The following is a 22,650-nucleotide window of genomic DNA, read 5'->3' on the forward strand; positions in this document are numbered from 1 at the left end:
TTATAATCATTGATATTACTCATGTTTAAGCAAAGTAGCTTGGTTGACTAGAGAGTGTTTTGAAATCTTTAGAATGATCACCAAACTGTCATCGCTTGAGGATTCTAGTCAATCATGAAGATCATTATTTTCAAATTTGGAAGATGTAAAGAAAGAAATGCAATAAATGAAAATGATGCTATCAAAGTTTTGAAAAGTTGCCTTTCTTCCGGTAGCGATAGGTCTTTAGATGCAGCCGGTTGAATGTCACTGAGTAATATCCCCCTTTGTTATTGTGTTTCATTTAGGCTGATTTGAAAGTCATTGAGAAGTGGATGGATGGTGTGAAAGACTTCTTAATGAAAGAGCAGGCTGTCCAAGGAGATGCTGAAGGGCTACAGCGTGAGCTTGACCAGTGCTCTGTGAGTTTTGCTGATTTAGGGACTCTGCTGTAATAAATAACATTTTCTTTTTTGTTATTTGCTGTTATTAAAATTGTAAAAATATGACATGACAACAAACCTAGATAAAATATCTTTCATCATAGACCTTTTTTTTAACTTTACAGTTATTAAAAGAATGACTGGTTATTTATCTGTCCATGTTTTGGCTAGGGTTATCGAATTCTGCATAGAGAGAATGAGAGCAATTTTAATTCATTAGGAGCTCCTATTTATGTTCTGATGACAATTTTAGTGTCATAATTACCAATTTTATATTGCTCTTGTTGTGCCACCTGGTGAGGCTTAAAGAAAAACATATTTAACATGTGAAATTTACCAGTAATACTGCATGCAGTTTGTATTTGGTGAAATCATTAGGCTTCTCTGAATTAATTGAGAGGACCATTCCCTGCCGAGAGTCAAATATTTCCAATCTAATTTGGCAGCTGGCTATATGAAGTGCACAGGTGAAATGAATTTCTCAAGGCGCAGTATTGCTTAAGTAGTTAAAAGTCCTGACTCTCAAGTAGTCTGTTTTTATAGTATTTTCAGCGATGCAAGCAGACAAGTTATAGTTATGGCATCCACTTATATAGCAATGAACTCAACACTGGCTTGTTTTGTGTGTTCAGGCCTTTGTTAATGAAATAGAAACAATTGAATCATCTCTGAAAGACATGAAGGAAATAGAGGCCGACCTTCGAAGCTCTCCAGTTGCTGGAATCAAAACTTGGATACAGACAAAACTAGTTGACTATCAAACCCAAGTGGAGAAATTCAGCAAGGACGTAAGTTTTTCAACCTTGCTATCTGTGTTTAAGAGCCAGATAGCTTTTCTTCAGTGACTGAATTCATTTTATAGCCCATCCAGTTTGAGAAACAGTGGCCTAGAATAACTATAGCATGGTGGCAGGTTGGGGCAAAAAATGGATTTTTCTTTTCATTAGGGGAGTGTACTAATTTTCTAGTTTGGCTGCTTGGTGGGAATGAGCTTGGGTGTTCAACAAAGACCTAGAAAGGCAGAGTAGCTGGAACAGAATGAAGAGAGGAATTAGCGGGTGGGTAAGATTTGAGGTCAGAATGCAGGTGGTGTGAATAGTATATGGCCTTTGAAGCAAAATTTTAAACTTTTATTTCAGGTGTGATTTCACACAGAAAGCAGAGGGTCTTAAGCAGGGAAGTGATATTACCATGTGGATAATTTACTCTGGGAAAGCAAGAGTGAAAACAGATATTTAAGAGGTTATTGTTGTCTTGGCCCCTCAGACTAGAGAGATTGTGGTGGATGTCATGAGGAATGTTAGGTTTGGACTGTATTTTGAAAACAGAGATAAGAGTCTAGTAATGGATTAGATGTGTGATCTCGAAAAGGGAGTAGTCAGGAACAGCCGAGGGTCTATGCAAAGCTTCCACTTTGTATGAATTGTGCTGCTATTGGCTGAAATGGTGGAGACTTGAGGAGAAGAAGCTTTTGTGAGGGCAGGTGAAACAATGATTTCCATTATGGCAGGGTTAAGTTTGAGATTGAGACACGTAGATGGGGCTCTTCAGCTCTTTCTGCTGGAAAGAGGAAAGAGCAAGGCCAAGGGTGCCGAGAAGGAAGGGTCAGCCAGAGGAGAAATGCCAAGAGCCTGTGAGGTCCTGGGGCCAGGTGGAGAAAGCTTTCCGTGGTGCTCAGTACTGAGGATTTTTGAGCCCAAGGAGCACTGAAAGTCAGGCTTTTGATCTAACAAGATGCAGGCTTTAAATGACCTTGAGAAAAGTGGATCCAGTGGCATGGCAGGCAAGAAAGTCACATTGGGGAATGTTGAGCAGAGAATGGGAAGTGAGCGATTGGGTCAAGTAGTAGCAACTTGGAGGAATTTTGCTATTTTTCTATTCAAGGGAGCAGAGAAATGAGGTGGGAGAGGGGGGACCTGGGGATCCAAGGGGGTATTTTTGTAGTTTTAATTTTTATTATTTATTTATTTAAAGTTTATTTATCAAGAGAGAGAAAGAGAGAGTGAGAGAGAGAGCAGGGGAGTGGCAGAGAGAGGGAGAGAGAGACCACCAGGAAGGTTCTGCGCTGTCTGCGCAGGGCTTGATTCCATGAACCGTGAGATCATGACCTGAGCCAAAATCAAGAGTTGGATGCTTAACCGACTGAGCCATGCAGGTGCCCCTATAATTTCTAGAAATAAGGGATGTTACAGGATATTTGCATGCCCAAAAAGAAGGACCTTGCTTGGAGAAGATAATTTCTGGAGTGAAGTCTGTCATATGTGAGAAGGCCAAGAGCCCCTCTACCAGTGAAAGAATTGCTGTTGGATAGTTTCTCCATGGAAATGGAAGGAAGGCAACTCTGGGTACAGTAGGAGATCGATGTAGTTTTGCGATTGCTTCTGCTTTGCTAGTGAGGTTACACAAAGCTGAAGTGGGTGCAGAACGGGGGAAGTGGGAGGAGAAGGTGTGAATGCAGAAATGTTCAGACAACCCTGTAGATGGTACCTATCTCTTCATGTGATATTTTTTGGTTAATGCTTATGTAGGAAAAACTTATATTTGCATCCTTGAATGTTTTGTTTTCATTGTTTTCCCCCAAATTCCTTACTCTGAATATGTCCAAACTTCAAGGAAGCCTTAGATAGTGGTAGAGGGAGCAGCCGTGGGCCCATTCCTTAATTTGCCAGTTGTTAACCTTCTCCCACATTTGCTTTCTCTCTCTCCTTCACTCTCCTCACACATAACACACAAACACAGGTGTTTTTTCCCCCTAAAAATGGACTTTTGACAGGAATTTGAAACTGTCATGACACTTCCTCCTTGAATACGTTAGCATGAATACTAAATACTAAATACTTCACTCGTGAATAAAGACAATCTTCTACAAAACCACAAAACCATTGCCACACTTAAGAAAGTAAATCCATACTGTCATCTCTTCTGGCCAGGTTCAAATTTCTCTAAGTGTGCTATAATCTGATGGTTTGTGCTTGCATTTATTGAGATTTGGGGGCAAGTAAATAAGGAAAATGGTTTGAGAGTGCCAGCAAGGAGGAAAGAAAGCAACAGCTAGATACGTACATACATACGTATAGACATAGATATTTAAACCTATGCATCTATCTACATACATACATATGTACATACAGATAGGACAACAAAGAAATAATTATGAATTACTGTTGATTCATTGTATGAGAGTAAATGTGTGGGGAATTTTTAAGTGTCCTTAGCACGGAGGCAACCATGTGTTGTGTGAGTAATTATCTAAAGCAGTTCCAGAGTATTGTGTTTCATTGAGTAGTATAAAGGTGTAGATGTTTGGGGCAAATATAATGTGGCCAAATTTTTATTTTGCTAAGAAAGGATGGACATATGAAATCAACCAACAAATAAAAACAGTCTGTCTCATCTGTTATGTCCATGATGCCATGAAACGAGGAACATTTTAATGCCACAAGATAGTAAATAACCTCAGGATAATCAATTATAGTTTTGAGCTTTTTCTTTCTTTTTTTAAAGTTTATTCCAGTGTCTTTCTTTTTCTCATTTCTCTCTGGATCTGTGAGAACTATATAATTGTCCAGTGTCTGGAAACTACTAGTAAGGAGAATTTTCTGAAAGTGGAACCCAAGGAATCTGTATTTCTATGTATTTTTAAAAACAGCCGTCCCATGTAAAGTGCTAATCACCAAGACTTAGGAACCAGGGCTGTGTGTATGGCTGGCAGTAAGCTCCTCAAGTGCCATGTGGGGCAATGAAATCAAAGCTCCTGTTTGGCCCCACTTATTTATTTAAGAAATTCTTTTGAGTTTGTTTATTTTTGAGAGCATGAGAGAGCATGAGCTGGGGAGGGGCAGAGAGAGACAGAGACAGAGACAGAGACAGAGACACAGAATCCGAAGCAGGCTCCAGGCTCCAAGCTGTCAGCACAGAGCCCAATGTGGGGCTTGAACCCCTGAACTGTGAGGTCATGACCTGAGCCAAAGTCAGATGCTTAACCGACTGAGATGCCCAGGCGCCCCTGTTTGGCCCCTTTCTATTTTTATGGCTCTGATCCTGCTTGGAGAGTGGGAACAGGAAAGCCTCTAAGGATTTTGCCTTTCTCTCATGAGAGCCATCCTGTTTCTACACTGGCTTTTGTTCACTATCAGCTTTGCAGCTGAGCAAGCCTGGCAAGGTGACTCTGACGTTTGATTTGAGTCAGAGGAATATCGAATAATGAAGTGAACGCTGGGTGATCTCTGTGGGATGGTACCTTCTCCCACTGTGGACGTCAGTTTGTGGTTGGAGGGAGGACCTCTCAACATATTTTTATATGAAATATTTGGTTATCTGAAATATATAAGTTATTGAATGAGATACATATCATACCTGTTTTTCTAATGTAACATTTTCTGTGTCTTTGTGCAGTATACAAGTATAGTAGATTATCAAAACCAAAATTTTGTACAGCAGTGTTTTATAGGAGAAAACCAATTCTTTGGTTGATTCCAGGTTTTTTTTTTCCATAATAAACAATGCTACAGTAAATTTCCTTAAAATATATGCTTTTATTGTTGCAGGTTAGATTCCTTCATTTGAGATTACTCTGTCAAAAGTTATACATTTTTAAAATTATAATAGATATTTCTAGGTTAGATTAATATCCAACATGTGGTGTAGAGTTATAATTATTATAATTATTATGATTATTGTTATAATTATTGTTTTCATTGTTGCTTATATTCTACAACATCAGCACAAAATGTATAAAGGATTTTATCTGAATGTGAAAACAAGGCTCTTTGTGGAAAGTTATCACTGTGTCCTTAGATATTGGAAACTAGAACTTGACATTTAATGTTTCAGCATTTGTTTATTTGGGTGAATGGCTTTTCCTTTCCAGATTGCTATTCAAAAAACTAGGTTGTCTGAAAGTCAGGAAAAAGCAGTGAACCTGAAGAAAGACTTGGCAGAGATGCAGGAATGGATGGCCCAGGCAGAAGAAGAATACCTGGAGAGGGATTTTGAGTACAAGTCACCAGAAGAGCTGGAGAGTGCAGTGGAAGAAATGAAGGTGAGTCTAGGCCGGTCAGTGCCCGTGTAAATAGGCTTCGTAGCTCCCCTTCTCCCTTACATACGAATGAATAAATGAATGAATGAATGAGTCTGTCTATCTATCTATCTATCTATCTATCTATCTATCATCTGTAAAACATGATATGTACATATAATCTTTCATAGTTGGATTTCAATTTGAAAAAAAAAAAAAGGAAGGATAGCTACTATGACTCTAGTAGGGAAAGGAAGGCCACACTCCACTTGTTCACTTTCGCCCATGGGTTGAGTCCACGAAGGCCCCTGAGACAGTCTCTTCCATTAGAACTTCAGGGAGCCACAGAGGATGACTCAAAAATTTAGTTTTATCAGCTATGTTCACAGTGTTGTGCAATATCAGTGCTATCTCTTTCCAAAAGTTTTAAGGGGGAATCATTTTTTTTTTGTTAGGAACAAGAGTGACTTCCCAAATTGGTTGTGATTTATCTTCATTTCATCAAATGTATTCTTTCGGTTAATACATGGGAAACACATGAATATCAAAATTTTGTTAGAGCAGGTAAGAGTAGCAGTAGGAGCATTGTTGAGGGATTTAATATCAGTTTGGTCCACAGGATATATTTCCTATAAACTTAGATTCCTGTGTCATTAGTCTTGAACACTTTCTTTCTTCTTCTTCTTTTTTTTGTATAGTAAAAGAACTGGGCATCATTCCCAAATTTCTAACATTGCTTCAAGTGTCCTTCAGTGATCATGCCAAAGGAGATAGAGTCTTCAAGGCTATTTTTAAAAAAAATAAGAGTAAGCCACACATTGACTGTTTTATGCCAAATTTAACTTGCCTAAAAGTATAACTAAAGCAAAAATCTCTGTGCAGATATTTTAAAAAAGGATTATATTTCATGAGTGCATTATTGAATATGAATCAAAGTAAATACAATAAGGGACTTTGACTGTTCTTGTATGTGGTTATTTTCACTGAAGCATCTTTTTTAGTGTAGTTTTTTTGGAAAGCTTTTTAAATATTCAGTATATAAGATATTTTAAAGGTAGCCTACCAGGTTAAGAATGGTCTTATTTATTTTCTTTACATTATTGGCATTGCAGTTCTGTGGTATTTCAAAGTCACTAGGGATGAAAGCTTAGAGAAATAAGTTTTTAACCCTTGATTGGGCAACGTTCCATCTATTTTTATTCTAACGACTGTTAGAATTTTAAAACCACTACATGTAATTAATTACTTTTCTTGCAACTAAGGGAAATTTAAAACCATTTAGTAGTAAAGAAAGCTAAAAGGGAAAGTGAAAGGCATTTTAGGTTGATTTTCCTAAATGTGAGACTTCATCGCCAGCCTAGAGGGAGAGTCAGGAAAGAAGCTATTTCTAGATTAGATCCTCCTAGTATAACTTCTATCACTCTTGAAATGCTGTTAATTATCAGAAGCATAGATAAACCTCTGTTCCAGGAGAAAAGAAATATGTTTAAATTATTTTTAAATGATACCTCTACTATGGTGCACCTTAGTTTTTGTGAAAATTTATTTATCTCACTCAGTTTAGTATGCTCAGACTTCCAGTGTTAAAATGAACTCACTTAGATTCTTATCATGGGCCCAGACTTTGAAAATACCTCCTGTTGGCAAACATAATTGAGCGTGACTTAGGTGTGTTAACATTGCTTTTTATTTTTATTTTTATTTTTTATAAATCTTACAGTTAGCCTTCTTATTTCAAAAGCACTCTCTGGAATGATTACCTAAATAATGTTCCAATTAGGTCGTTAGAATCATGTCGGCATTTTAATTTTGGTTTAGTTGTCTTTGAAAAAGAAAAGAAATTGGTGACTGAGAAAGGGACACAGTTTCAAGTTCATCCTTTCTTGGAACAGAGGGCAAAAGAGGATGTGTTGCAGAAGGAGGTGAGAGTGAAGATCCTCAAGGACAATATCAAGTTACTAGCTGCAAAGGTGCCCTCTGGTGGCCAGGAACTGACATCTGAGCTTAAAGTTGTGCTGGAGAATTACCAACTTCTGTGTAACAGAATTCGAGGAAAGTGCCACACGCTAGAGGTATGTTAATCAGTGATGTTTTTGAGATCAAACTCTGTAATTTACTGACCATTTCCATATCTTGGAAAAAACTAAAAAGCTCTGTTTTTCTTTTCCAATACGGGATCATAAAGGAAAAGTCATTCCTGGATAACAGTTGATAAAAAGGAAACTGGGATTAAAAAAAAGAAATAGGAAACCACGATCTGCCTTCAGTTAGTAGAAGGTTCTTGGGAAAGTTATTTCATATATTTAGACTTTCCTTTTTTATATGTGAAATCAAGGTTTTCATATTTCAGATGATCTGTAGGGTCTGTTCCAATTTCGAACATTCTAGAACAATGTACTGTGAGCCTTTCTTTTGTTTTGTTTTGCCTGGTCAGTACACAGAGATGAATTGAGGGTTTTTTTTTTTTTTTTTTTTATTTCATTTCAACTGGGTGTCTGAAGTTAGAGAGTCACCTGACAGAAAGAAGAACTTGAATGTGCTGGTATTTTCCTGGACTATTTTACCCCTCTTGCCATTGGTTGAAGATGATTCTATTAATTTTTTTTTAAATAAAATTAAGGTTTTGCTTGCTTGTTTTTATATCAGTGTGACTTTTCTTGCATTTTACTGAAAAGATGTAAGCGTTTTGATTTATAAAAATTAAATTTAACTTAAGCCTAAAACAAATGATTGTATTGTAGTAAATCCTAAAATGGTAAACAATCACAGCTGTGATATTTAAACTAAATTCACTCACTTCTTGCTTTTTCTGAATCTGTTTTGTGCTAAGATAAATATGTATAATTCAGGATGGTTAATAAGAAAACTTCAAGTCAAATAAAACCTCACTCTGTAATATTAATACACGGTTGACCCTTAGAGAGTGTGGGGGTTAGGAGCACTGACCCCCCAACCTCACACAGTTGAATATCTATATATACTTTTGACTCCCCCAAAACTTAACTACTAATAGCCTGATGTTGACCAGAATTCTTACTGATAACATCAGTGATTAGCACATGTTTTGTATGTTATATATATCATATACTATATTCTTAACAATAAAGTAAGCTAGAGAAGAGAAAATGTTATTAAGAAAATCATAAGAGAAAATAACATTTATAGTACTGTGCTGTAAGAAATCCATGTATAAATTGATTCATGCGGTTCAAACCTGTGTTGTTTAAAGGTCAACTGTATTATCTAACATAAAATACCTGAGGTCACTCAATTGAGAATTTAAAATTTAAAATTCTGTAAACATAATATGTAACGTTATATATGCCCAATCTTGAGTCCTAGTGGATGATCTTGGACTTGAATTTTACCGTAGTTTTGTCCATGTTTTTGCTTTCCTGTTTATTTATAGGCAAAATAACAACTCATAATATATTTAAATAATGAGTGAAGTCCCCAAGTTATCCTAAGCTAACAAAAGACCACCAGGTATTCTGTGTCATTTCTTCACATTGTGTTTATGACCCAGAGGTGACAATTTGAGAATGAGGAATAAAATACGTATGTTGAGAATTTGGAATTGCTTTGAGAATTACTTTGGGATTAGTTTGAGAGAATTATTTTGAGAGAAGAGAAGGAAAAATGCCAGGAAAAATGATAAGAGAGAAAAGATGAGGCCTTGGTATCTTTAAAGGGGAAGATGAAAAGATGGAAATAAAGCTTAAAAATTGAAATGCTCTAAAAATGATGTCCGAGATGTCTGGGCAGAAGTAGCCCAGAATCCGAAGTTTGGATAAGAATGCTTTTCTTCGGCAGAGTCCAGCATTATTACCTTGATTATTTTTAGATTCCTTAACATAGTTTTTAAATCATGAGATATTTCAAACTTCTAGAAAAGTACAGGTAATACTATTAATACCTATTTACATATCCTTCAGATATTAATGTTAACATTTTACCCTATCTTTCCAGATCTTGTTTTTAAAATAAAGCAAATTAGCATTCAGACTATATTTCCTTCTTTCTATCCCATCTCATGTCTCTCAATCCCTGTCTTTAAGTAATCATCATCCCGGAGTTAGTATATATTCTTCTCATCCATGTGTTTATATGTGTTTAATATATACACTTATGTTATCACTTGCTCTATAACACACCTCACTGATATATAGAGCTTTATAAAAACAACCATTTATTCAGAAAAAAAATTTTTTTTAATGTTTTTAATGTTTAATTCGTTTTGAGAGAGAGAGACAGAGTGAGGTGGGGGAAAGGGAGAGAGAGGGAGACACAGAATCCGAAGGAGGCTCCAGGCTCTAGGCTGTCAGCACAGAGCCCAACGCAGGGCTCGAACTCATGGGTCACGAGATCATGACCTGAGCCAAAGTCGGACACTTAACCAACTGAGCTACCCAGGCGCCCCCCAAAATAACCATTTATTATTTTATTATTGATGATGCTGTAGGCTGATTTGGCCCAACTGAATGGCCCTTCTGCTCCATGTGGTATAGGGAGAGCTCACTCGGATAGCTGTGTTCAACTGGGAGCTCCGCTGGGGCATTCACGATGGCCTCTCCTCCTGCAGGTCTTTCTCCTGCAGGTTTTATGGCTTCTGGGCACTGGGCAGCTGGTTTTTAAGAGGGAGAGAGCAGAAGCTGCTAGTCCCCTGAGAGCCTAGGCCTGCAGTTTGGTAGAGCATCACCTGTGGAACATTCTTTTGTTCTAAGCAGGTTGCAAGGCCAACCCACATCCTAGGGGAGGAGAAAACAATGTCACCACTTAATGGGAGTAGCAGCAAAAAATGTGTGGTTATCATTGGTCTGCCATGGTTATCATTAGTCTATCATTAGTCTGTGGCCATACATTAGTTTCATTCTTCGCTAATGCAAAATGCACTTAGACTCTCAGGGACTCCCAAAGTCTTATCCAGTGCAGCACAAGCTCAGAATGCACTGTCTTGTGATCCACATCAGGTCCACATGCAGATGTGGCTCCTTGGAGCCGTTCCTTCAGGTGCAGGTGTGTGGGAGCAGTGCCTCTGGATCTGGTGACCTAGGCACGAAAAAGACAAGTTACCTGCTTCCCATATACCCAGCATACAATGGCAAGGATGGGCTCAGAAAAATCTCAGTGGACACTTCCATTCAAAAAAGTTGGGGGAATAGGAGGTAAATAACTGTCACTGGTAATGGTGACTCAAAATTTAATAACAGTGATTCTGGAATCCAGCCAGGCACATGTGTGTAGTCTGTGCCCCACTTCAGGGGCGGGAGCCGTTGCTTGAATAGGGCCCAGTGGCTTCTTGGGAGTGCCTCTCTGGGAGCCATCTTTTTTTCCCCCATAAGAGATAGGGTTCTTTTTAAAAAAACTTTTTTTTTTTTAAATTTTTTTTTTCAACGTTTTTTATTTATTTTTGGGACAGAGAGAGACAGAGCATGAACGGGGGGAGGGGCAGAGAGAGAGGAAGACACAGAATCGGAAACAGGCTCCAGGCTCCGAGCCATCAGCCCAGAGCCTGACGCGGGGCTCGAACTCACGGACCGTGAGATCATGACCTGGCTGAAGTCGGACGCTTAACCGACTGCGCCACCCAGGCGCCCCTAAAAGAACTTTTTAAATGTTCATTTATTTGAGAGAGAGAGCAAGCAAGCAGGGGAGGGGCAGAGAGAGAGAGACACAGAATCCAAAGTAGGCTCCAGGCTCTGAGCTGTCAGCACAGAGCCCTATGCGGGGCTCGAACCCATGAACCGTGAGATCGTGACTTGAGCCCAAGTCGGATGCTTAACTGACTGAGCCACCCAGAAATAGGTGCCCCAGAAATAGGTGCCCCAGAAATAGGGTTCTGCTGGCAGCGAAGTAGATCTCAGTCTGCTTTCTGTCTGTAAAAATTAGGGGACTAGACACCTCTTTTCCCTTTTATAGTCTTAGCCAGGGGTTGGTAAATTACAGCCTCGGGATTAAATCTGGTTTGTGGCCTTTTTCTGTGTGGCTTGTGAACTAAAAATGGTTTATATATTTTTAAAAGGGTGGTTCAAAAACCAAAACAACACACATACAATAAACAAAAAAGAGTCTGTGACAGAGACCGAATGTGGCCTGTGAAACCTAAAATATTTACTGTCTGGCTTTTTATAGAAAAACTTGCTGTCCCCTGACTTGGTAAACACACCCCCTGGGGAGTACGCCCTGGAATGTGCTTTCTCTTAGTGGGTCTGAAAGAGAATCAACTCAGGAGGCTCCCTGCGGAACTCTTTCTCCTAAATTTATCAATTACATAGGCTCTTCCTATAGATGAAGGGGCACTTCCTCTCATAATTTTGCTTCTAGAAAATGGAGTGTAAATTTATCCCCCTGCCCCCCAAATTCCCCATAGGAATGGGGAATAAATGATTGTAACTCATACAGTGAGACAGTATAACTCCATTTGATTCAGATGTGACTCTCTTCATATATAGACACATACATATGAATTTAGGAGAAAATAGGAAAGAGTATACTGCAAATTGTTATATCAGTTAGCTCTGAGTTGGAATAGCATAGACCTCAGAGAGTTCTAATTTCCTCTATAATTATTAAAAAGTGTTGCAGTTATGAGTATTTCTTACCTTTCTATTAAAAAAAAACCCAAACTAATAATGTTTCCCTCCTGGTTTCTCCTACTAATTATATAGTTTTATTTTTGGCATTTGAACAGATCCTTGGAATTTTTTTAGTGTACAGAGGGAGGCAACCCATTTCTCTTTGTCCCATGACCCCCTCCCCTCCCAACTGGTCTAATACGATTTGTTGAAGAATCTTATTTCTTTTCACTATTAAAAAAAAACCCCAAACTAATAATGTTTCCCTCCTGGTTTCTTCTACTAATTATATAGTTTTATTTTTGGCATTTGAACAGATCCTTGGAATTTTTTTTTAGTGTACAGTGGGAGGCAACCCATTTCTCTTTGTCCCACGACCCCCCCTCCCCCCCACCAACTGGCCTAATACGATTTGTTGAAGAGTCTTATTTCTTTTCACTTAGTTGAAATTCCATGTTCATCAGTTCCTAAAGACGTATCTAGAGATACATCGCATATTTAAATGACTTCTTACACAATTTAACTTTTTTCCTGCCCACTGCAGGAGGTATGGTCTTGCTGGATTGAACTGCTTCACTATTTGGATCTGGAGACCACTTGGCTGAGCACTTTGGAGGAGCGGATGAAGAGCACAGAGGCACTGCCCGAGAAGACAGATGCCGTCAATGAAGCACTGGAGGTGGGAACCCGTGTTATGGGTGCTGGTTCTCTTTGTTGCCATGAGGCCAGATGAGCACTCACATGAGGAACATGGCTCTTTCTGTGGACAAACACATCGGCTTTCTTGGTAGCGTTCAGTGTGACTTCCGTCGTCTGAAGTATTTATACAATCATGTATATTTAGATTATGGTGAGCCATGAACTCAGCCTCGTGGGGTGGTTAGCTGTTTGATAATTAGTACATTTAGACATTAGTACATTTAGTAAACACCCTAATGATTTTCCAGCTTGTTTTTGCCAGTCCCCGGATAAAACTCTGCCTCGTGTTATTAGGATAATTGTTCTCTTGTTTCTTCATGAAGTTATTTTTGCTCATTGGACAGTGGCAACCACGGTGTTTTCAATGGCTCTTGCTCTGTTCTCTTTAGACGTGAAAAGCTGGGGACAGGTTAGAGGGGTCAGTATGTGAGGCCTGGGATCCTGTCCTAGGAGGTTGTCCCCAGGCCTAGGCTTGAGCTCTGTGAGACCAAGAAATGTGCCTGCTTTTTCATTGTTCCCAAGTTACCAGCACAGTGTGTGACACATGATAACTTAATAACTATTTCTTCAATGGATTAAAATGTGAAGAGGGTAGCTTTGCCTAAAATAAAAGAAGAGGAAGAAGGTATTTTTCCTTTTAAAACTGAAGGGACACAGTGTGGTAATTGAGTGGGTGACTGGACTGAAGGTCAGAAACAAGTCACATGTGGTACCTAAAGTCCAAGAGCCAGATGCTTGTTTGCTGGAGAAAAAAGATTGATTCTCAAATAAAATAGCAGAGTGAGAGATGGAGAGATGGAGAGAGTAAAAAAAAATATGGAAAGCGTACTTTAAAAACGATTTTCCTGGGGCACCTGAGTGGCTCAGTCAGTTAAGGGTCCGACTCTTGATTTCGGCTCAGGTCATGATCTCATGATTTTGTGAGTTCAAGCCCCGCATTAGGCTCTGGGTGGACAGTGGGGAGCCTGTTTGGGATTCTCTCTCTTCCCTCTGTCTGTCCCTGCCCCGCTGGCATGCACAGGCATGCACTCTCTCTCTCTCAAAGTAAGTAAACTTTAAAAGACATAACATATTTTCCTAACATGAGAATTAAAACACCTGCATTCTAGAAATAAAGAAAATGTAGAGATATGTAAAACAAGGTAGGCATTTTTAAACATTTTGGCATATTTCTTCCTAATTATTAGTTTTTGAAAATCCATCCACCCTGGAAGGCAGTACATTATAGTAATGGATAAAACCCTATAGCGTCATAACATTGGAACCTTAGGTCTTTTTACTGTGTGTTTTTGTACTTAACCTCTGTGAGCTTCAGTTTTCCCATTGTAATATGGGAATGATATTTAGCCCATATAACTAATTAGATTTATGTATATAAAGTGGGTACATAAAATAGCATCTAGCTTTCTGTGTATGTTGTAGAAAAATGAGTACCTGCTTTAGTAATATAATCAATAACAATTTGAGATAATTTTGCTTGTATGGTATTATCTTCTGCTTTTAAACTTTGCATCACACCATGAACTTTTACCCATGTAATTAATAATTACTGAAATTATTTTTATGCAATTATAGTAACATGGATCATCATTCATACTGAGTTTTCAACTTTACATATTTATTAATACCATGATGGATATTTATGTAATCATCTGCCTCATTTTTAATCTTGCTCCTTACATAGATTTCTAGAGAATGAAATTACTTGTTTAAAAAAGTAGACATTTTAAGATCCTTGGTATATTTTGCCTCAGTAAATGCGTGTATTTTTTCTTCTCCCGTCTAGTCTCTGGAATCTGTTTTGCGACATCCAGCAGATAATCGCACTCAGATTCGAGAACTTGGCCAGACTCTGATTGATGGAGGGATTCTTGATGATATAATCAGCGAGAAACTGGAGGCTTTTAATAGTCGATACGAAGAACTGAGTCACTTGGTAAGAATTGGGACACGCAGGGGTGTTGATTAGGTGTTATGATATAGAGCGCACCTCAAGAACTTATACCAAGAGGAAGAGTTGATAACCAACATTAATAGATGTGTTTATGGCTTTGAAATGCCAAGTGGCGAAGAGTAGACCTAATACTTCAAGGGAAGCAGAACTTGACGATTAAAAAATCTGTCTTTGAGATTGTTTCTACTTACGGACTATTTAATTTCCTTTAAGGATCATGTTATAGCCATAAGTATTATAATTCATATTATACTAGTAAATATTAGGACCATCCACATTTGACATAATTTGCTATTATAAAATGCCCTAATCCCTTAGACACCTATCCTGAATGTATCACAACATCCATGTTCATATCGGTAAGTAGAGAAAAGAGATTGTTTCTTTTTAGGAGGTTTGGATGGATATTACATGCTTTTGAACACATACTAAATAATAATGATTGATGCTTAGGTTATGAATAGCATCAAGCTTACTCCAAAAGTGCAGTAGACAGTGGTTCAACATATATGTAAATCTGTAGAACTTGACACTTTGGACAAAAAGAGATTTATATATTCATTCTACTGATAGACATTCTTGCTCTATTTTATACTGTTATTGGTAGGCTTATTGAGGATTCCTAAAAATGCCCTAAATTTGTAATAAGTGACATTTTTGTTCTCTGTTTAATGTGTTATGTGGGATATCTTTACTTTCTTTCTTTTTTTATTGAGGTATAATTGAAATATAACATTATATTACTTTCGTGCACAACATAATGATTTGATATTTATATACATTGTGACATAATCACCACAATAAGTTTAGCTAACATCCCTCATCTTACATAGTCCCAATTTTTTTTTTTTTTGTGATGAGAACTTTTAAGATCTACGCTCTTAGCACTACCAATCTGTTCTCGTATCTACGCGCTGGTGTTTTGTTTGTTTTAGATTCCACATATAAGTGGGATCGCGTGCTATTTGTTTTTCTCTGACTCATTTCACTTAGCCTAGTGCCCTCAAGAGCATTTTTATACTTTATCATTGTATATAGAAAGAAGTAAAAATTAATAATTCACTGTAAAATGGATCAGTTACTAGAAGAATCTTTTCACCGTTATCATTGCTAGTTATTATTTATTTAAAATGTAGGCCAGAGTTTTACACTAGGGCTTTCATAGCCTCTTTCTATTCTTGGTGGCCAGAACATAAGGGTTTCCTTATATTCAGCTCTTTATCTTTGTGCTGAGTGACTGATGATTCAATTTTTCCCCTGTGTAGGCAGAGAGCAAGCAGATTTCCTTGGAAAAGCAACTCCAGGTCCTGCGGGAAACTGACCACATGCTTCAGGTCTTGCAAGAGAGCTTAGGGGAGCTGGACCAACAGCTCACAACGTACTTGACTGACAGGATAGATGCCTTCCAGGTTCCTCAGGAAGCTCAGGTACTGCTGTGGATTTGAGGGCTTTTGAGTCATAAAAAAAAGCATGTGTAACTGTCTCCTCACCTGCGAGAGAACTGGCCCCCCTTGCCGTTCCAGACCGAGTCAGTGAGAGAGGCTGACCTTCCTCACGGAGCAGGATTGGGTTCTGGAGTTCTTTTGGTCTCTGTGTGAGACCCTGGCACACGATCATCATTGTAAAATTATAGTTATGAAGTTGGAAAATTCCTTCTTTATAAATAAGTGGTGAACACTAGAAGTGACAAATGCGAAGACCTTAGTGTGTCCCCCCACGGTAGTCCTGCAATTCAGGGGGCCTGTGTTACTATTAAACTTACTAAAGCCTATATAGGGGTCAGCATATTCTTATGTACTGTGTGACTCTATGGGACTTTTAATAAAAAAAAAAGACATTCTCCCCTTTCTAATCTCTTTGTAGAAAATCCAAGCAGAGATCTCGGCCCATGAGTTAACTCTGGAGGAGTTGAGAAAAAATGCACGTTCCCAGCCTCCGACGTCCCCAGAAGGCAGGAACGCCAGGGGAGGAAGTCAGATGGATGTACTCCAGGTGAAGAGGGCAGGCAGCTTCCCTCCACTTTTTGATGTGTTGGGCATAAAGAAAAATTGGAAAGAGCTGATTACTTGGATGCCCTTGGTCTTCTTTGTTTATGACGTAAACAGTGGCATGGGAGTGACGTATTGGAGGTGCATTGTATCCCTGGAAGGGCAGCAGAAACAAAATATTGAATCTGATTTTATAGTTGAGTTGAGAAGAGAGAGCAAGCTAGATTTAGAAGTTACCTTTGTATAGATTTTTCCATGAACGCAAGCCTCTGTCGGTTCTGGTATGGCTGGTGCACTGGGCTGGCTGAGAGCCCTCGATGGAGCACTGCTGAGAGTCCATTAGTGATGGAGGTGAGATTGACCTGGACTCTGAGCTTGTGGTCAAGGGCACTCTGAGTTTTAGGCTCCTGAACTACAGTTTTCAAACAGGTGAGAAAATTTGTGAAGCTTTCATTCCAGCGAGGCCAGCTTCGCCTTTTATTGTATCTTCAGCCTCTGCACTGTCAAGTAATTCGGGACAGTGGGCTGTGGAGTTCACTCAGGTGATTGGGAAGCCTCACTCAGTTCCTTTAAGGAATGTTTGTCTTGCTGCTTTTTCCTACAGCTTTTCAGCAGTATGTGTTGTGCTAATACCGTCTGCTGAGACAGATTGCCGTTCTGTTGCGAATTGCTTATTATGTCCATTTATGCAAACAGAGGAAACTTCGAGAGGTGTCTACAAAGTTCCAGCTTTTCCAGAAGCCTGCTAACTTTGAACAGCGCATGCTTGATTGCAAGCGTATCCTGGATTGTGTGAAAGCAGAGCTTCATGTTCTGGATGTGAAGGATGTGGATCCTGATGTCATACAGAACCATCTGGACAAGTGTATGGTGAGGTCATCGGTGGATAATGTGTCCACTGGGTTTTCCAGCTGCTCTTATGGCTTCACCTAGTGCTTACATACATGGTTTATTAATAATTGCTAGTCTATATTGAGCTAAGAATACAGAGTGATAGTGAAAAACAGGTTAAAAATAAGAAGTGTGGTCCTGTCCTTCAAAGAAATTAAAAGAGATAAGACAGACAGGTAGGAGAAAGTAAAATCAATTATTACAATATAACAAGATAAGCTAGAATAGACATGCATATAACATGATTTAAAAAACAAGGGAAACACATCTTAATCAGAGTATGAAGTTAGGGAAGGTTTTGGCAGAATGTGACTAATAAGCTAAATTCTAAAGGATAAATTTGAGTCAGCTAGAAGAACCGTACTTAGAATAGATGTTAGGAATATTACAATGTAAAAGAAAATCATTTTTAAGGAAAGTCAAACTTTAAATTTTAACTTATAAAGTTTAAGCCTAAAATATGAAAGACAAAATTATACTGAGAATGGATGTCAGGAATATTATAACATAAAAAAACCATTCTCTAGGAAAGTAGAATTTTAAATTGACGTTTAAGCCTAAGATGTAAGACAAGAAATTATTTATAAGGCGTTATTACTATTTTAGTCTAGAACTTTATAACTCAGTTGAATAGAAATTTAAAAATAATGTGGCTAAGTGTATACAATCTTAGAATTAGTCTTCTCCTCAGGACAGTCATGAGGAGGCTTAAGATGACCCCGGTTAAGACAAAAGTCTGGGGGAGTTTGTGCGTTTCAAAATTGCTTTCTCCATGTGTATTGCACACTGCAGGTTTGCATACTCGAAAACTGAAATGTGTGGAAGGATGAACAAATAGGATAAGTGTGTGTGTGTGTGTGTGTATATAAGTACAGGTGTGTGTCTGTTGTGAGTATACATGTAAGCATTTATTTATTTAATGAGATACAGAGAGCAAAAGAGCAAGCCTTGCCCTTGACCTTATGTAACTCAGTCCACTGGTCTGTTACTATGTGACAATGCCATGTGAGATGTTTCAGGTCAAGATCATGAGTGACAAAAACAAGAGAACTTGCCCAGGTAAAAGTTTTTAGTTTCAAGTGACTAGGATGAGGAGGCCTCTGAATTTGACCTACATCACTCCAGTTTCTTAAAGTTACATACCTCTTGCTATATTGAATTTTTATACATCTTTTCATCCTATAAGTAATGCATGCTTATTGTGGTAGACTGGTACTTCAGAGAATTTTAAGAAAAAAAGTTAATGTTAATATTTCCAAATGTCAACAGCCAGAAATATGGCCAGTGTTAGCTTCATTCTAGTAAGAGCATTTATGATTTTTAAAAATGTAATTTAAGAAATGATAGACATTCATGTTTTAGTCTTAATGTTTTTCCATTTTATGCAGGAAAATGTTTTTATTATTCAGTACTTTCACGAACCTAGAAAACACGTTTGACGTTTTTTAAATAAGTATAATCTCTATTAGTTTATTTTCTTATCTGATTTTAAAAAGATAATACAACCTTGATTTCATTTCTCTCCTCCTTTGAACCAAATCTGAGGCAGATAAAGCCCTTTGATCTCCATAGTTACTTTGTAGCTGTCAATCTATGGAAGCTGTGTTTTGAAATGTTTCCAATTAGCAACTTTTCACCACAGTGTGTAAAATGTGCCTTGCTCTCTTTTAAAGAAACTCTATAAAACTTTGAGTGAAGTCAAGCTTGAAGTGGAGACTGTAATCAAAACAGGAAGGCACATTGTCCAGAAGCAACAAACTGACAACCCCAAGGGGATGGATGAGCAGTTGACTTCGCTGAAGATTCTCTACAATGACCTGGGTGCCCAGGTGAGGGCAGCTGCAGTGCTAGCCTGTTTCGCTCTCATTTATGTATTTTAAAATTTTACTCTTAGGGGAATGCATGTTTGAAATTTATAGCACTAATAATAGTGTTTTCTTTTTTTTTAATTTTTTAATGTTTATTAATTTTTGAGGGGGTGGGGGAAAGAGAGAGAGAGGCAGAGAGACAGAGAGAGGGAGACATAGAATCTGAAGCCATCAGCACAGAGCCTGACACGGGGCTTGAACTCACAGACTGTGAGATCATGACCTGAGCCCAAGTCGGATGCTTAACCAATTGAGCCACCCAGGCACCCCAATAACAGTGTTTTCAATTATTCCAGTATTTTTTATTATATTTAGTTAGATCTGTATGTTAATAAATATTACAATGATGAATGATTGTATAGAAATTTGCTTTTAATATTTAATCCAGACTCATTTTTAGATTTTCTTTTTTTGTTGTTTTGTTTTAAGATTATTTATTTATTTGTTTGTTTATTTTGAGAGAGAGAGCATGAGAAGGGGAGGGGCACAGAGGGAGAGAGAGAGGGGGAGAGAGAGAATACCAAGCAAGCTCCACACCATCAGTGCCGAGCCCGATGTGGGGCTCGAACTCATGAACCATGAGATCATAACCTGAACTGAAACCAAGAGTCAGATGCTTAACCGACTGAGCCACTCAGGCGCCCCTTTTATATTTTCAATGGTAGTCATGTTTCATAAGTTATTCTATAAGAACTCTACCAATAATAATAGCCCCTTTATAAACTGAAGTTACTGTTCGTTGGATTTCTGAATTGAATAGTCTACTGAGAAATATTAAAACATCAAGACTGTGATAAATAGTAAGTGACAGGAAATTCACATTAATCTAGCAGGATCTAAAATCCTTTCAAGAAACACCTATAATTTGGACATCTTAGTGAATCTGTGGGGGAATTTTTGGTCATTTATTTTGAGTAACTATATTTAGCAGGTTTAATGTCTTCTCTTATTGAGAACTCTGCCCTGAAGTTAGGAAAACAAAACAAAACAGAACAAAACAAACAATGACCACCATGTTTAAGTGAAACTTTATTGGCAATGTTGGAAAGCTGGGTTAGATAATATTTGAGGTCCTTCTTGGATTATTAAATATTACCTAAGTTTCTACATCAGCCCCGAGAACACTAGCTGAAACTTTGTTATCATTTTCAGATCAGTAAGAATGAGCAGTGCATATGTTTCCTGGACAACTTTGACTTCACTTCTGCAAGATAAAATTGCTGATGTGATATGTTTGTATCATTTTGACACACTGCACATCTGGAGCACATAGTGTAGAGCTTCTTTCTGTTATTAAACACCTGAAGTTTTTTTTTTTTTAATCAAATATTATTGTATTTATTCATCAACTAGGCATTTTATGGATGGCAGTGGTGGTGTTGCTGGTTTTAATATTAATTCTCTAGTTGTGACCATGGTTTTAGAGTTAAGTCATTTTCTCATTCAACACGGTTGAGACTTTACTGTGTGTCAGGTATCACAGAGGCAGTAGTGATACAGTGGTGAGCAAAAACATAAATTATCTTTGTCTGCTAGAACTTAGGGTAGTGAAGGAAGAAAACATTAAACAAGTAGTCATACAAAGTAATGCCACATTAGCAGTCTGAAGTGTTATGAAGGAATGTGTATGGTGCTTGAAGAGTACAGGTAATTAGCAATTTGGCCCGGTCTGGAGTTACGAAAGCTTCCTTGAAGAAGTGGTGCATAAGCCGAGATCTGAAGGATGAGTAGGAATAGCCTCCTGAAAGCAGTGGAGGAGTCTTCTAGGTTGATGGAATGCTATGTATAAAGGCCCTGTGGCAGGAGGCAGATGGTACATTTGTGTGGCTAATGCAGAGACAGCAAGGATAGGGAACGTGGTGCTGGAGTGAGGGGCGAGACGAGCACACGAGTGTCTTAGAGTTGTGATAAAGGTTTGAATCTCAAGAGCAAGCTCGTATATTTGCTTTTAAAAGGTCACTTACTGCGGTTTGGTGGATGAATTGGATAAAGGCAGGGATGGATGTGAAGAGAGCAGTTAGGAAGTCATTGTCGCGCTCTTACTGAGAAACGGTGGCGTGAACTAGGGTGGTGCAGTGGAGGTGGCAGGGGAGGATTGACTCAGACATATTTAAGAAGTGAAATGAGTAGGACCTGGTGATGGATTAGATGTGGGAGTGCAGGGGAGAGGGAGATAAAGGATGACCCCTAGGTTTCTAGCTTGGTTACATGGGAGATCATGGTGCCATAATTGGGAGGAGGCTCTGGAAGGAAAGGCAGAAACATGGAAGAATTATAAGCATGTATTGGGCATGTTCACATTTTAAGTGCCTTTGTGAGAATGAATTAAATATATCAGACACTCACAAAGTTATTCAAGTCTGGGGAATATATCTGGGCTGACGCTAGGAATTTTATGAGTCATCTGCATAGAGATGGTAATTAAAGTTTTCAGTGATGAGATTGTCTAGGGACAGGATATAGTGTGAAAGAAAAGCCTATATGAGCCACAAAATAAAAAATAAATGAGTGGGATTACAGCACACTTGATCTTAGCCAAAAGGCCGAGAAGTGATTGAGTGGGACTACATTAAACCAAAGAGCTCCTGCACAGCAAAAGAAACCATCAACGAAATGAAAAGCCAGCCTACAGAATGGGGAAAAAAAAAATGTTTGCAAGTCATATATATGATAATGGGTTAATATAAAAAAATGTAAAGAATTCATACAGCTCAATAGCAAAAAAGCAAATAATCCAATGAAAAATGGGCAGAGGGCCTGAATAGGCATTGTTCCAAAGAAGACATAGAGTGGATCAAGAAGTACATGAAAAAGTGCTCAAACATGACTAATCATCAAGGAAATGCAAATCAAAGCCACAGTGAGATATGACCCTACACCTGTTAGATGAATAGTGTCAAAAAGAGATAATTCCCAAGAGAATGTGGAGAAAAGAGAACCCTTGTGCACCACTGGTGGGAATGTAAATTGGTGCAACCACTGTGGAAGGCAGTATGCAGATTCCTCAAAAAATTAAAAATAGAACTACCCAATGATCTGGTAATTCCACTTCTAGGTGTATATCCGACAGAAACAAAAAGACTACATTGAAGAGATAATCTGTACCCTCATGTTGACAGTCACACTATTTAGAATTGCCAAGGCAACTGCAAAGGAAACAGTCAAAACTAAAAGGCAACCAATGGAATGGGAAAAGATATTTGCAAATGACATATCAGACAAAGGGCTAGTATCCA

At 38.3% G+C, this 22,650-nt stretch overlaps 1 protein-coding gene across 1 annotated transcript in view; it reads left to right on the plus strand.

The window, feature by feature from the left end:
* Window positions 1–22,650, plus strand: part of UTRN (utrophin) — a 514,156-nt gene that overhangs the window by 176,358 nt on the left and 315,148 nt on the right. The window contains exons 24-33 of the mRNA XM_042987266.1: window positions 288–401; window positions 1,055–1,210; window positions 5,293–5,463; window positions 7,332–7,511; window positions 12,559–12,693; window positions 14,500–14,649; window positions 15,933–16,094; window positions 16,531–16,659; window positions 17,352–17,525; window positions 19,220–19,375. Coding sequence (XP_042843200.1) covers window positions 288–401; window positions 1,055–1,210; window positions 5,293–5,463; window positions 7,332–7,511; window positions 12,559–12,693; window positions 14,500–14,649; window positions 15,933–16,094; window positions 16,531–16,659; window positions 17,352–17,525; window positions 19,220–19,375 — 1,527 coding nt within the window. The remainder of the gene's footprint in view (window positions 1–287; window positions 402–1,054; window positions 1,211–5,292; window positions 5,464–7,331; window positions 7,512–12,558; window positions 12,694–14,499; window positions 14,650–15,932; window positions 16,095–16,530; window positions 16,660–17,351; window positions 17,526–19,219; window positions 19,376–22,650) is intronic.

This window comes from Panthera tigris, chromosome B2 (genome assembly GCF_018350195.1).
Source record: "Panthera tigris isolate Pti1 chromosome B2, P.tigris_Pti1_mat1.1, whole genome shotgun sequence".
Classification (NCBI taxonomy): domain Eukaryota; kingdom Metazoa; phylum Chordata; class Mammalia; order Carnivora; family Felidae; genus Panthera; species Panthera tigris.